This window comes from Poecilia mexicana, unplaced genomic scaffold (assembly GCF_051168715.1).
Source record: "Poecilia mexicana isolate PSO_F unplaced genomic scaffold, ASM5116871v1 scaffold_9, whole genome shotgun sequence".
Lineage (NCBI taxonomy): Eukaryota > Metazoa > Chordata > Actinopteri > Cyprinodontiformes > Poeciliidae > Poecilia > Poecilia mexicana.
In genome coordinates, this window is record NW_028263378.1 from 31,925,001 (window position 1) to 31,938,132 (window position 13,132).

The 13,132-nt window shown below is 42.7% G+C and overlaps 1 protein-coding gene across 2 annotated transcripts in view; it reads right to left on the reverse strand.

Moving 5' to 3' along the window:
- Positions 1–2,702: 2,702 nt before the first annotated feature.
- The window catches only part of stxbp1b (syntaxin binding protein 1b), a 33,414-nt gene continuing 22,984 nt past the window's right edge, over positions 2,703–13,132 (reverse strand). For both annotated transcript variants that reach the window (XM_088009155.1, XM_088009156.1), the window contains exons 15-20: positions 13,019–13,128; positions 9,064–9,165; positions 7,078–7,163; positions 6,740–6,894; positions 6,075–6,198; positions 2,703–3,360 (exon numbers count right to left, since the gene is read on the reverse strand). In XM_088009155.1, coding sequence (XP_087865281.1) covers positions 6,089–6,198; positions 6,740–6,894; positions 7,078–7,163; positions 9,064–9,165; positions 13,019–13,128 — 563 coding nt within the window. In that variant the 3' untranslated portion in view covers positions 2,703–3,360; positions 6,075–6,088. The remainder of the gene's footprint in view (positions 3,361–6,074; positions 6,199–6,739; positions 6,895–7,077; positions 7,164–9,063; positions 9,166–13,018; positions 13,129–13,132) is intronic.

Genomic DNA, 13,132 nt, shown 5'->3' on the forward strand with positions numbered 1-13,132 from the left:
AGTAATATAAATAAGTAATAATAAATGTATCGATAGGGAGAACAAACCATGTTGAGGGTAGAAGGGTCTTTGTGATTGGCCGAGCCCTGGATTCAAGTTATCCACTCTAAAACCAGTGGATAACTGGCCAGGCAGCGACTGGGAGCGGTGTCAAGGATGGAAGGAAGCTCAGTCCCAGTGACGCTCTCAGCATCCTCACCACTCTCTCTACACGCTGCCAGTCTGAGGTTGTTGCATGCTCCAAACTAGACAGAGATGCTGCTGGTCAGTTTGCTCTCTATTATTCCTCTATGGTGAGGATGGGAGGGTGGACGTTTGCTTTTCTCATTCAACGTAAAAAGTGCAGACATTGCTGAGCTTTTTTCACCAGACCAGAGGTTTGGAGGGACCAGGTCAAAGTGTCAGTGATCTGTATCCCCAGAAATGTAAAGTTCTCTATCTGCTCCACTGCGGCATCATTGATGAGGAGGATTGTGTGACTTGGCTGATTTTTCCTGAAATCAACAACAATTTATTTTGTTTAGAAATTAGATGTGGAACAAAAAAAAGAGTAACATGAATTAATCTGCTGATTCAGATTCACATGTTATAATATTGACTTCCATTGTTCATTTACTAAGCTAAAGTTTCAAATGACCGGTATGATTATGATGTTTTTTTAGTTAAGACTGTTAAATTGATCTGCTTTAGCATGTGTTTTTTTTTTTCTTATTGAGTATTTTCTGCTTTAATTCCTCATAATCTGCCATTAAAAGATGTTCATTTGGTGTGGGGAATATGGTGTACGCAATATATTTAGCGTGGCACCTGTGAATCTGTGATCGATCTCATGGTCTACTGAAGAAATTTGTTAATTCACTTGAATTACTTAAGCCTAGCATGACATAGTCGCTCCTTCTGATAAAGCTGGGATGAACTGATGGCGTTAGTCAAGCCTGGCTTTATCCCTTATCCTGGATTTTGTAATCATACTTTTATGAAACAGCCCTCTGGAAAAACTAAACAGTATTCAAACTGTTTTCTCTGAACATAGCTCTTTAGTAAGCACAGAGACAAATTAAAGACCCAGTTAAAGACATGGGAATAAAATGTACCAATAAAAAAAGCATTATGGAAATCCTTTGGTGTGAACTTGACACAATGGTCTGCTTATATAAGCCAGCGCTTAGTTGTGCAATGAGCTGCCCAGCAGTAGTGGATGAGTCTGGAAACTACTGGTTTCCATAGCATTGAATGACTCATAACATCTTCTACTCCCTCTCTTCTTCTGGCCTTGAGCACACTCATAGCGAATAAGCTGCACCACACAGACTGCAGAAGAGGATCTCTGTTGAGATTCAGTTTTTAAGATGATATTTAAGCATCATTCTGATCTGAGATCACACAGAAAGGTAGAATAATCAGTGACATCTTCTATCCTGTGACTTCAGTACTGGGACATTCAAAAGCTCCTTCGCATTTTTATCATGCTGATTAAATCATCCATGCAGCTGTAGAAGGAAACAAGTCTATAAATAGTGCTTTTATTAAGCCATAGTTCACATGCCTCAAAGCTCTTGGAATGAAAGAGCCTCATTTGTCAGATGGTTTCAGTGGTTCTCATCACTTTGACAAGGGCTCTCTCCTCTGGTTTCATAGGCAACTACACCTTCATGTCAGTACAGTAGTGATCCAAACCAAGTTCATCTTCTGAACCCAGAAGGATTTCTAAGGATAATACTTTTAAATCCTAATACAATGTAGTGACAGCCACAAGACCATCTCAATAACAGAATGTTAATGTGTTACAGTATTTTATATTTATGAAAGAAACACAAGAAGACATAGTTAAGAAAGTCATAAGGTGTTCTTTTTAAAATTTGCAGGAAACAGCAGCCAAAAATGCTCTGTGCAGATTAGAATAAAAAGCTTTATGACCTACATGCAAAATGTTATGTGAGCTGATGTTAAACTAATCAAACTTAACTGTTGGGACCCAAACCATGAAGGACTGAACTAAATACAGAACAAAGAGATAGATTATGACATGATGTCTGTGTTCATGTCCTGGGGTTGTTCCAAGGTCACCCTACACCCTCTACCTGCACAATCTTTTTCTTTCAACAGTTTGAGTTGCTCAACAATCTATTTCCAAATCAGCAAACTGAGTTGTTGGTCATCTCTGCTCTCCTTTTAGTTCCCCTTTTTCCTAATATTTACCTACTATCTACTGCCAGTGATCTTTGATTTAAGTTGCACCTTTTACATCATTTCAAGTTCATTATCAAAATCACATCTATAACCTAATTAGCTTCTGATTTAGCATTCATTTATAATATTATGATAACCATAGCTTATTAGTTATCATAATGCAAGTAATTAGGCGTTCTTCTGAAAAGAAAACAGGAATCATCCATGATCCTAATTATTTGAAACCAAAGTTACAGTTGTTCATTCTTAGAAGTAAAACAATATTAATATAAGTTTTTGGCTTTGAACTTATTCATTTACTCAATGTGTTTAGACTTCATTTTATAAAACATTCATGCACGGAATAAGGAATAGTCTCAACTATTTATTTTTTTTATAAATCTGTACTTGATTTTTAAAGGCACACACCTGTTTACTTAATGTCCCATAGTTAACAGTGCAGGTCAGAGGTCAAACACCAAGCATCAAATCAGAGGAGTTAATGATTGGACGTTCACAAAAACCAAACTAGATTTTAATTGAAACAAATTTATTAGCTCCTTCACAACTGCAGATGTTAAAACAATAACAGCAACATTGTTTAGTGTTTGTCAGAAATCAGCAGCATTAGGAGCAAACTCTTGGAGCTAAAAGGTAACTAAACACTACAAACACAACTGATTATGAAGAAAATACAAACTAAATGGTGGCAGTTGAATTAAACCATTATGAGAGTGGCTTTCTGTTGTCCCATGTGGTTCAACACGTCATCGCACATGAAATATCATGATTCTGCATATTTATATCATTGCTTGCTCCTAAGAAACACACAACTGTTCTGTACAAATTAATCTCTGAATAAATATGTTATTCATGACATGCCATCTTATTATCTAAACTAAATCACAAGTTTATTCAATCATCATAAATTCCCTATATGCCACAAACAAACTGCAGCAAAATTCAGCACAGCAAATCCACCAAACCTATCATTTAAACAACAGCGTCACGTTACAGTGGCTCAAAAGTATACAACATGAAGTGCTACGTTTAGGGTGGGGGTTAACACTGGCTGCACAAAGGTTTGACTTATGGGGGCTGATGAAGGAACATGTTAACTGGGCTGCTCTCCCTTCTCCAAATCTTTCAGGGTTTTAAGAAGGCAAGACGGGGTGAGGATTTCTGTTGATCCTGAGAAAACACAGGAAAATACAGGGTTACTTTTCAGCATCTTTATCTGGAGACTCTGATAAACAGAAATCCAATGGTCTTCAAATGCATTTTGTAACACTAAGATATTGACTGAAACTGGACAGGAAAACAGTGTGATATCAGAATGTCTGTGTGATTAAGAGACCTGAGCAAAATCAAACAGGCTTTAACCTTTTCCTCTTAGCAGCTCCATGCTGATCAGTTTCAAACATGCATATTGTCACCTTCCCAAAATAACAGCGAAAGTCATTTATTGCCAAAAGTCATTTTTTTGTTTTATGATTTAGACCATGATTTTAAGAAGGTGACATTTTAAGAATGAGCGTCTGATGTCATAATGTGTCTGACCTAGAAAGAACTGGATTTCAAGAATTTTCAAAGTGTTTCAAAAACATCTTTCAGAATCCAGCACCAAAGTCTGAGATGCTCTTTAAGGTTCTGATTATTCTGCAGAGCTGACTCATTCCCACTCATCCCTTAACATGCTTGCTGGTTTATAGTTTAACTATACCTCTTTATGTTAATTATAACCAACAATAAAACTCTAAATACCTCTTGTCATTCCCTGACTATAAACCTATCAGGACCATGACACCATGAATAATCTGCCATATTCATCTTTTTTAAAAGCTTCTATTGGCTCTAGTGGCCTTTATTTGATAGTGAATTAACAGGAAAGTGGGTAATGAGAGAGAGGGAAGACATGCAGCAAAGGTCATCAGGCCGGAACTCGAATATGTGACGTCTGAGTCGAGGACTAAAGCCTCCATATATGGGTTGTGCTTTAAACCTGCACCACTACATCACCCAACCATGTTCATCTTTTAAGTGTGACATAAATCTTACAGGAATAAAATCAGGCTCAATGAAATTCTAAATAAAGACACTGACATTAATACGTTAAGTTAATGGCAGCAGAATGCATGATTAGAAACAGAATGAGGACATAACAATCTGTTGAGTTTGATCAAGAGTGAGGTTGTGATGGTTCAACAGCTGAGTTATGACCTCATGCTATAGGATGTACCAATTGTGTTGTGGTAAGAATTAAATTTGGCTCAAGGACTGGAAACCAGTTAATGTCAGAGTGTTGCAGGTACCGGTGTTAAGTGATGCCAATGGGGATTGGAAGTACCCAGATGCATCCAAAGGAAGAGCTAATTTTGTTCCAGTTGTTCAGAAAACAACACATGCTGGTTCTGCTTTAAAAGTAGCAATCTGGGGAAAACTCATCAGCAAGGGAGCAAAACCAAATCAGAGAAATGGATCCCCTACTGACGGATACCTCCAACCCTTCGGGAGTGGAGGGCAATTCATAGTTTGATGACTATGAATGATAAATATTTGGAGGCAAGAGCATAGTCTATTTACTTTATATGATGTATTACATGACTTAAATGTATTATACTGTTACAGCAGGTCAGAGAGCATGACAGAGTTTATAATTCCATACCAAAACTCATTCAGCATGACATCAAATGTACAACAGAACATTTGATGCTGTTTATCCTGGTAATAACTTCAGGACAAATTATGCTATTTATCAGACTATCCATAAACAGAAAAAATAAATAACATTTCCATTATAGCAAGAAATAACCTCAAAAAGAAAGTAGGTTGAGTTAAATGGATAGGCAATGATCAGAACCAACAAAAAATATATAAAGCAAAGAAACTGTTCCAGATGCCACTGGAGACACAGAACAAGCACACAGGGGAATGAAACCAGGAAAACACTGAACAACACAGGAAGGTGAAATAAGCTTACAAAGGGATTTTCTGTTCATCTTACAGTGTCTGTGCTGTAGAAATCAGTAACACAGCGTTGGCAACATGTCTAAGAGCACAATCCCTGCAAAACAACAGATGTGGAACTGTAGTTCTTAGGAAATCTTTGGAGTGTGAAGCTATAATTCTTGTAATAAAATTTAATCTGAAAGGTTGTACCTTTTTCATAGCACAAACAACAGCATAGCTGGTCACAGAACAATTATTTGCTTTTCATCAAAAAATTGTTTCAAGCTAATCAGTTGGCCATGTTGCTGAGGTGACCTGATACGAGTATAAACTGATCTGGTATTTTCTTAAATATGTTCCATTTTTACAGAATGAACATTTGGTTTTTGACTTACTGTAAATTATATGGGAAAACTGTAGATTTGACCATGCTTGGTGTCAAATGAGTTCGGTAACCTGGCTGAAACATATTGGGTAGCTCAAAAAGTTACCAGATGGTACAACTCACAAGCATGTTCATATTTTTTCAGAAAGGTCTTTCAGAAATATAAAATATAAAAAAAAAAAATTAAATGTTCATCATTAACTTTACTTCATTCTGATGTTCATAAATTTTGAAAAGCATGACATTTCTGTGTTTGCGGTGATGCCTTATCTTTAGGGTGATTGGTTCCACATGTATGAATATTCAACTCTGATATTCCACAGATTCTTGTTATAAGAGGCTGTCTTTATATGTATGTGATTACTTTTATAAGTTCTTTATAAAAGTGATCACTGCAGCTGAATAAACCAGTAATTACTGAGCCATCAATGTGACGGGGTCAATGTTGGAAAGACCTTGGGAAAACATAGCCAACATCAATAGCAGCACACACTGAAGTGAAGGAAACAGTGCTGAGGGTTGTCAGACAGCCAGCAGCTAACACAAGGGAACATAACATTTAAATATTTACTTGAGAATGTGTTTTTATTGTGCCGGTGATTCCTCTACGCCCTCTGGTAGGGCGTTGGGATCCAGGAAGTCTGGGTGTTGCAGATCCTTAAGGTATCTAGGGGGTGTGAGAATGTGGGTGGAACCTACAGGAGGAGAAAATCCTGAACGCTCAGTTAAAATGGAATCCTGCAGCAAAGCTTGTTAGGCATAGGCAGAGATAAAACTGTTCATGACTAATAATGGTGCAAACATATTAATTAACTTGGGATTTACTAAGCTGTGGATGTGGGTCAGTGTCTCAGAAGATCTGATGACATTTTAAAACATAAATAATTAAATAGTAGGGATTCACCATTATGAACATTTGGGCCAATGTCAATATCCAATATTAATATTGCTGGTATGGCCGACAACTGACACAGTAAAAGTAACCTAAATATATATTGCTTCTAATACTATTGATACGGATCCTACTACTCAACAAACTGTTGAAGAGTGACACATGAAACTGAAACAGGTCTCTTTTATAAGTAATGGAATCTTTCTGTCATAAACTACAAGCTTTTTAACACACAGTAAATCTTCTGCATTTCTACATCTGAGAGAGTTATATTTTTATTCCAAATCAAATCCAGACCCAAAACATCAGTAGTCTTCCCTTAAAGACTGTTGTGGTAAACTTACCAATCAGAGCCTCCCATTTGCCATTGGCCTGTGTGACCTCATACACACAGCGCATTTCACTGTATGCCATGCCTCCAATTATGAAGACTATGATTCTGGGACCGGTCTTCATCTCTGTGGGGCCTCTATTCTTGTGCCAGTTACCATAGCGAGCACTGGATGATGAAAAAAACAGCCTTTGTAACACAATACTGAACAGAAAATAATTTATAGTTCAGGAACATCTACATTCTTTCTACAGAAATAATATCAACCATTAATACAGGGTCAAATATGTACATTTATTTGCATCATGTAATAGTTATAGTTGCATTAAAAAAACATATGCACATATGCACCTTGACGGAGCACTGGCCTTGGCAGAGACTTGTCGCTGAGAGATGTATGGGTACTGTTTTGGGTCAAGTTTGTCCTCGATTGCATCCTGCAGAAACATGATCAAAACACATTCTGCTCTGCCATTTTTCTATACAAGATTCTGAATTATTAGGCCCAAGCAGCGACAGCACTGCAAAGTATTGTATTCAAAGTGTTTATTCTTCATGGCCTACTAAAAGTTATCAAAACAGTGAATTTTTATGCATGGCGAAGGTACGTGGCCAGGTCTCAAACTCACTAAGACAACAAACTTTCAGTGATTGATCCCCATCCGAACCCTTACATCCATCCATCCATCCATGCATTTTCTTCTGCTTATCCGGGGTCGGGTCGCGGGGGCAGCAGCTTCAGAAGGGAGGCTCAGACTTCCCTCTCTCCAGCCACTTCTTCCAGCTCCTCCGGGGGAACCCCAAGGCGTTCCCAGGCCAGCCGAGAGACATAGTCCCTCCAGCGTGTCCTGGGTCTTCCCCGGGGCCTCCTCCCAGTGGGACATGTCTGGAACACCTCACCAAGGAGGCGTCCAGGAGGCATCCTTAACAGATGCCCGAGCCACCTCAACTGGCTCCTCTCGACGTGGAGGAGCAGCGGCTCTACTCTGAGTCCCTCCCGGATGACCGAGCTTCTCACCCTATCTCTAAGGGAGAGCCCAGCCACCCTGCGAAGGAAACGCAGTTCGGCCGCTTGTATCCGTGATCTTGTTCTTTCGGTCATGACCCAAAGCTCCCTTACAATACTCAATGGTTAAATTGTGACATGCTGCTTACATTGTTTACATTGATCTGTTCCTATCTGATTCCTGTGACCTAATCAACATGAAAGTGTGTCCAGTGACAGAAGACATCAGTGGAGGATGTGGGCGTGGCGAAGTCTCATGTCATGATTCAATTGCCTGTATGCCATGGACTTCCATTTTAGCACTTCTGCATTTTTTCGCCACATTCAACACTTTTAGTACACAGGGAACTAGTATCCTAGCAATGGCTCCTCAGTCGCTGATGTTCATTGAATTATTCAGACATCCTCAAAAGCTCCAACAACAAGAATAGATTTAAGCTGGATGTGTTAAGCTTCATAAAGAACTTAGAAGGTAAGTTAATAAATCGTTTGTGTGTTCACCGAAATGCCTCATATATGTCTGTCATAGCTAACACGGACTCTTTCTGTCAGACTGTTTTCTGCTGGATCCTCTTGATTACTCTATTATTCATATAGCTTTACACCTGTGTCAACTGACTAACACGATGATGAATCTTCTCCACACTGGCTGGTGGTTGAACCATGTGGGCGTGGCTGAATGGCAAATTTCAAACCTGTAGCTTACCCTACAGGAAGTCCTCGCCAATCCTTCCACACAAAACAGGAAGTGACAGTAACTCCTTTCTTGAAGGCCCAGTTTCAGCAAAACTTTTAAGACATGCTGCTGGCCTCGCATTAAACTGGACTGAAGGCTATTTGAAAGATTTGCCAAATGTGATGGGCCAGAGAGACATAGTCCCTCCAGCGTGTCCTCCAGCGTGTCCAGGACCTTCTTGCTTTGCAGCAAGAAGGTCCTGGGTTCGATTCCCGGCCTGGGGTCTTTCTGTATGGAGTTTGTGGGTTCTCTCCGGGTACTCCGGCTTCCTCCCACAGTCCAAAAACATGACTGTCAGGTTAATTGGTTTCTCTAAATGGCATGGTTGTTTGTTGTCCTGTACTGTCTGTCTCTGTGACAGACTGGCATTCTGTCCAGGGTGCACCCCGCCTCTCACCTGGAATGTTAGCTGAAGATAGGCACCAGCACCCCTCCCGACCCTACTAAGGGACAAGGGTGTATAGAAAATGGATGGATGCCAAATGCTAGTGCTGGCTACGAGGGCTGTACAGGTCTGCTTGCAGATTTACTTATTATTATTATTATTATTATCATCATCATCATCATTACCGTTGTTGCACCGTAAAAGCAGTACCTCAATAAGATCTTTGATGAGTGGTGTCCATCTGGAGAGCTGGTATGTCTGCTCACTGACCCGTTCCTTACGGTCAGGTTTCTTGGGCTTTTTTGTGGTTCCCTGCAACAAACACACCAGTAGACCTTTTCAAATGGACAGAAAAAATATGTTCAAAAGAGTAATTAAGGACAAAATCTTTTGCAGATATCCACCATAAATTGGGTGCTAGGTGTGCTATATTTTGCTACATTTTCAAGTAAACTTATTCTGCAACATTTGGACTAAAACCATCTTAGTGCTGCCCCCTTTGGGATGAAGGATGGCTAATGCAGTTAACGTTTCCTGTTGGTAAACGGCACAGCTTGGTCAATGTCTACAGCACAACCCCATATTCAGTTATAAAACCATCACATTCAGAAACGCTCCCATAGTAAGTCAGGAGTTGGAATTGTAAGCACCAATTAAACATGTTTTTATTTTTGCACATGTGTGATTCAAGCTCTCCTTGGGCTGCCACCTTATCGTGGCGGAGGGGTTTGAGTGTCCCAATGATTCTAGGAGCTATGCTGTCTGGGGCTTTATGCCCCTGGTAGGGTCACCCAAGTGCAGCCTGAAGACCCCTATGATGAGGAATAACTTTGGACTTGGTTTTCCCTTGCCCGGACGTGGGTCACTGGGGCCCCACTCTGGAGCCAGGCCTGGAAGTGGGGGATGATGGCGAGCGCCTGGTGGCTGGGCTTTTACCCATGGAGCCCGGCCGGGCTCAGCCCGAAGAGGAGACATGGGTCCCCCTTCTCATGGGCTCACGACCTGTGGGAGGGGCCAAAGGGGTCGGGTGCATTGTGTGATGGGCGGCGGCCGAGGGAGGAGACCCTGGTGGTCTAATCCTCAGCTGCAGAAGCTGCTGGCTCTTGGGACGTGGAACGTCACCTCTCTGATGGGGAAGGAGCCAGAGCTAGTGTGTGAGGCTGAGAGGTTCTGGCTAGAAATAGTCGGTCTCACCTCGACGGATGACTCTGGTTCAGGAACCAGTCTCTTTGAGACTGCTGCTGGGAACGTCCGTCTCTCCCCTGCGAGACGGAGCTTTAACTTCCATCTCCGGCAGAACTTTGAACACATTCCAGGAGAGGTGGGGGACATTGAGTCTGAGTGGACCATGTTCCGTGCCTCCATTGCCGAGGCGGCTTATTGGAGCTGTGGCCGCAAAGTTGTTGTCGGTGCCTGTCGCGGCGGCAACCCTCGAACCAGTTGGTGGACACCTTCAGTGAGGGATGCTGTCAGGCTGAAGAAGGAGTCCTATCGGGCCTTTTTGGCATGCGGCTCGGGTGGTCGCTGAGGCAAAAACTCGGGCGTGGGAGGAGTTTAGAGAGGCCATGGAGAAAGACTTCCGCACGGCTTCGAGGCAATTCTGGTCCACCATCCTGCGTCTCAGGAGGGGGAAGTAGTACAGCACCGACACTGTTTATAGCGGGGATGGTGTGCTGCTGACCTCGACTCGGGACGTTGTGGGCCGGTGGGCTGAATACTTAGAAGACCTCCTCAATCCCACCAACATGCCTTCTGTTGAGGAAGCTGAGCCTGGGGACTCTGGATTGGGCTCTCCAATCTCTGGGGATGAGGTCGCCGAGGTGGTTAAAAAGCTCCTCGGTGACAGGGCCCCGGGGGTGGATGAGATCTGCCCGGAGTTCCTTAAGGCTCTGGATGTTGCAGGGTTGTGTTTGGCTGACCCGACTCTGCAATATCACATGGACATCTGGGGCAGTTCCCTTGGATTGGTAGACTGGGGTGGTGGTCTCCCTGTTCAAAAAGGGGGACCGGAGGGTGTGCTCCAAGTACAGGGGGTCACACTCATAAGCCTCCCTGGTAAGGCCTATTCGCGGATCCTGGAGAGGAGGGTCCGTCAGATAGTCGAACCTCCGATTCAGGAAGAGCAGTGTGGTTTTCGTCCTGGTCGTGGAACACTGGACCATCTCTACATCCTCAGCAGGGTCCTGGAGGGTGCATGGGAGTTCGCCCAACCGATCTACATGTGTTTTGTGGACTTGGAGAAGCCGTTCGACTGTGTCCCTCAGGGGGAATTTCTAGGTGCAGCCGAGGTGTTGAAGGGATCCGTTTTGGTGGCCTTAGGATCACATCTCTGCTTTCTGCGGATGATGTGGTCCTATTGGCTTCATCAAGTCGTGATCTGCAGCTCTCAGTGGAGCGGTTCGCAGCCGAGTGTGAAGCAGCCGGGATGATGATCAGTGCCTCCAAATCGGAGGCCATGGTCTTGAGCCGGAAAAGGGTAGAGTGCCTTCTCCGGGTTGGGGGGGTGTCCTGGCCCAAGTGGAGGAGTTTAAGTATCTTGGGATCTTGTTCATGAATGAGGGAAGAAGGGAGCGGGAGATCAACAGGTGGATTGGTGCAGCGTCTGCTATGAAACAGGCGCTGTACCGGTCCATCGTGGTGACGAGAAAGCTGAGTCAAAAGCGAAACTCTCGATTTACCAGTCGATCTACGTTCCTACCCTCATCTATGGTCATGAGCTTTGGGTCATGACCAAAAGAACGAGATCACGGATCCAAGCAGCCAAAATGGGTTTCCTCCACAGGGTGGCTGAGCTCTCCCTTAGAGATAGGGTGAGAAGCTCAGTCATCCGGGAGGAACTCAGAGTAGAGCCGCTGCTCCTTCATGTCGAGAAGGGCCAGTTGAGGAGGCTCGGGCATCGGGATACCTCCTGGACGCCTCCCTGGTGAGGTGTTCCGGACACGTCCCACCGGGAGGAGGCCCCGGGGAAGACCCAGGACACGCTGGGGGGACTATGTCTTTTAGCTGACCTGGGAACGCCTTGGGGTTCCCCCAGAGGAGCTGGAGGGAGGTGGCTGGTCGAGGGAAGTCTGGCCCTCCCTTCTGAAGCTGCTGTACCTGCGACCCAACCCCGGATGAAGCGGAAGAAAATGGCTGGCTGGCTGGCTGGCTGATTCATTTGCAATGTGGATATGGAGAGGAATGTGTCTCAGCTCTGTCTGACTGCAGAGGTTATGCTTTTAGATCAGCATTGTCCCACTTCAAACATAAATCATTTAATATACATGTGAGTAGACTGGGACATTAGATCGGTGAATGTAGAATTAAAAATGACTTTAGGTTAGTTACACAACAAGGTTGCTTCTCTGACTTTGCTACATGAAATTCCAAATGTCAGGAATAGAGACATGCACAGACAGACACTAGGTGGTGCTAGAGCACCTGACATTTTTCCTCTTTGGAAAAAAAAGTGTCCATTTTGAAATGTTTTGTTTTGTTTTTACACTGTATAATATATGTCCCAAAGTAGCATTTCTGGATTTTAAAACCTATTTAACAGTCCATCCCAGACTTCCCTCTCCCCAGCCACTTGCTCCATCTCTTCTGAGAGAAGTGCTGGAACAAGCAGTGTCCTACATTTTAGTAATTTTGTCTGACAAGAACCTCCTCCCCCACACCCCCTCTGTCCTCTCCTCTGCCATCAGAGCCATGCTCTGATGATGGGCTAACCACTCAAGTAATAAAAAAAAAGCCTCATAAAACTCTGAAGTAAATTTAAAACTTTACTGGCCTAAATTTAGTCAAAGCAAGCAGATCAATGTATCCATATTCCCCACTATGTCTTCTAAAAGTTAATTACAAAAGGGTGTCTTTTTCAAGAGCAGAATTTGTGTTTGTGGGATTGTGATTGGTATGTTGTGCAGTCACTGTCATACAATTATCAAAAAAGAAGTAATAAATAGCGTGTATTGTCATTTATATTGTTATTAAATTAGTACCATAACATTTTGTGATAAAACTTTAAGTCTATGTCACTCATCCCTACTATGCAGTTCACTGAGTTCCCTTAGATTAAAACCTTTGGAATAAAAACTGAATTTAACCAGTTGAGTGAACTGAACAAACTTTATGTTTAACATAATTAAACTGAAGGATCGTAGCCGTCTCCCTGATCAGAACTGCTCACCTCAGAGACAATGGGAACGCCCAGGTGGGCCATGTTGGAAATAATGTCACTGTCCTCAGGTGGGATGTTAGCATGCTGCAGGAGCTTACACAGGTTCTCCTCAGTCACACCTGA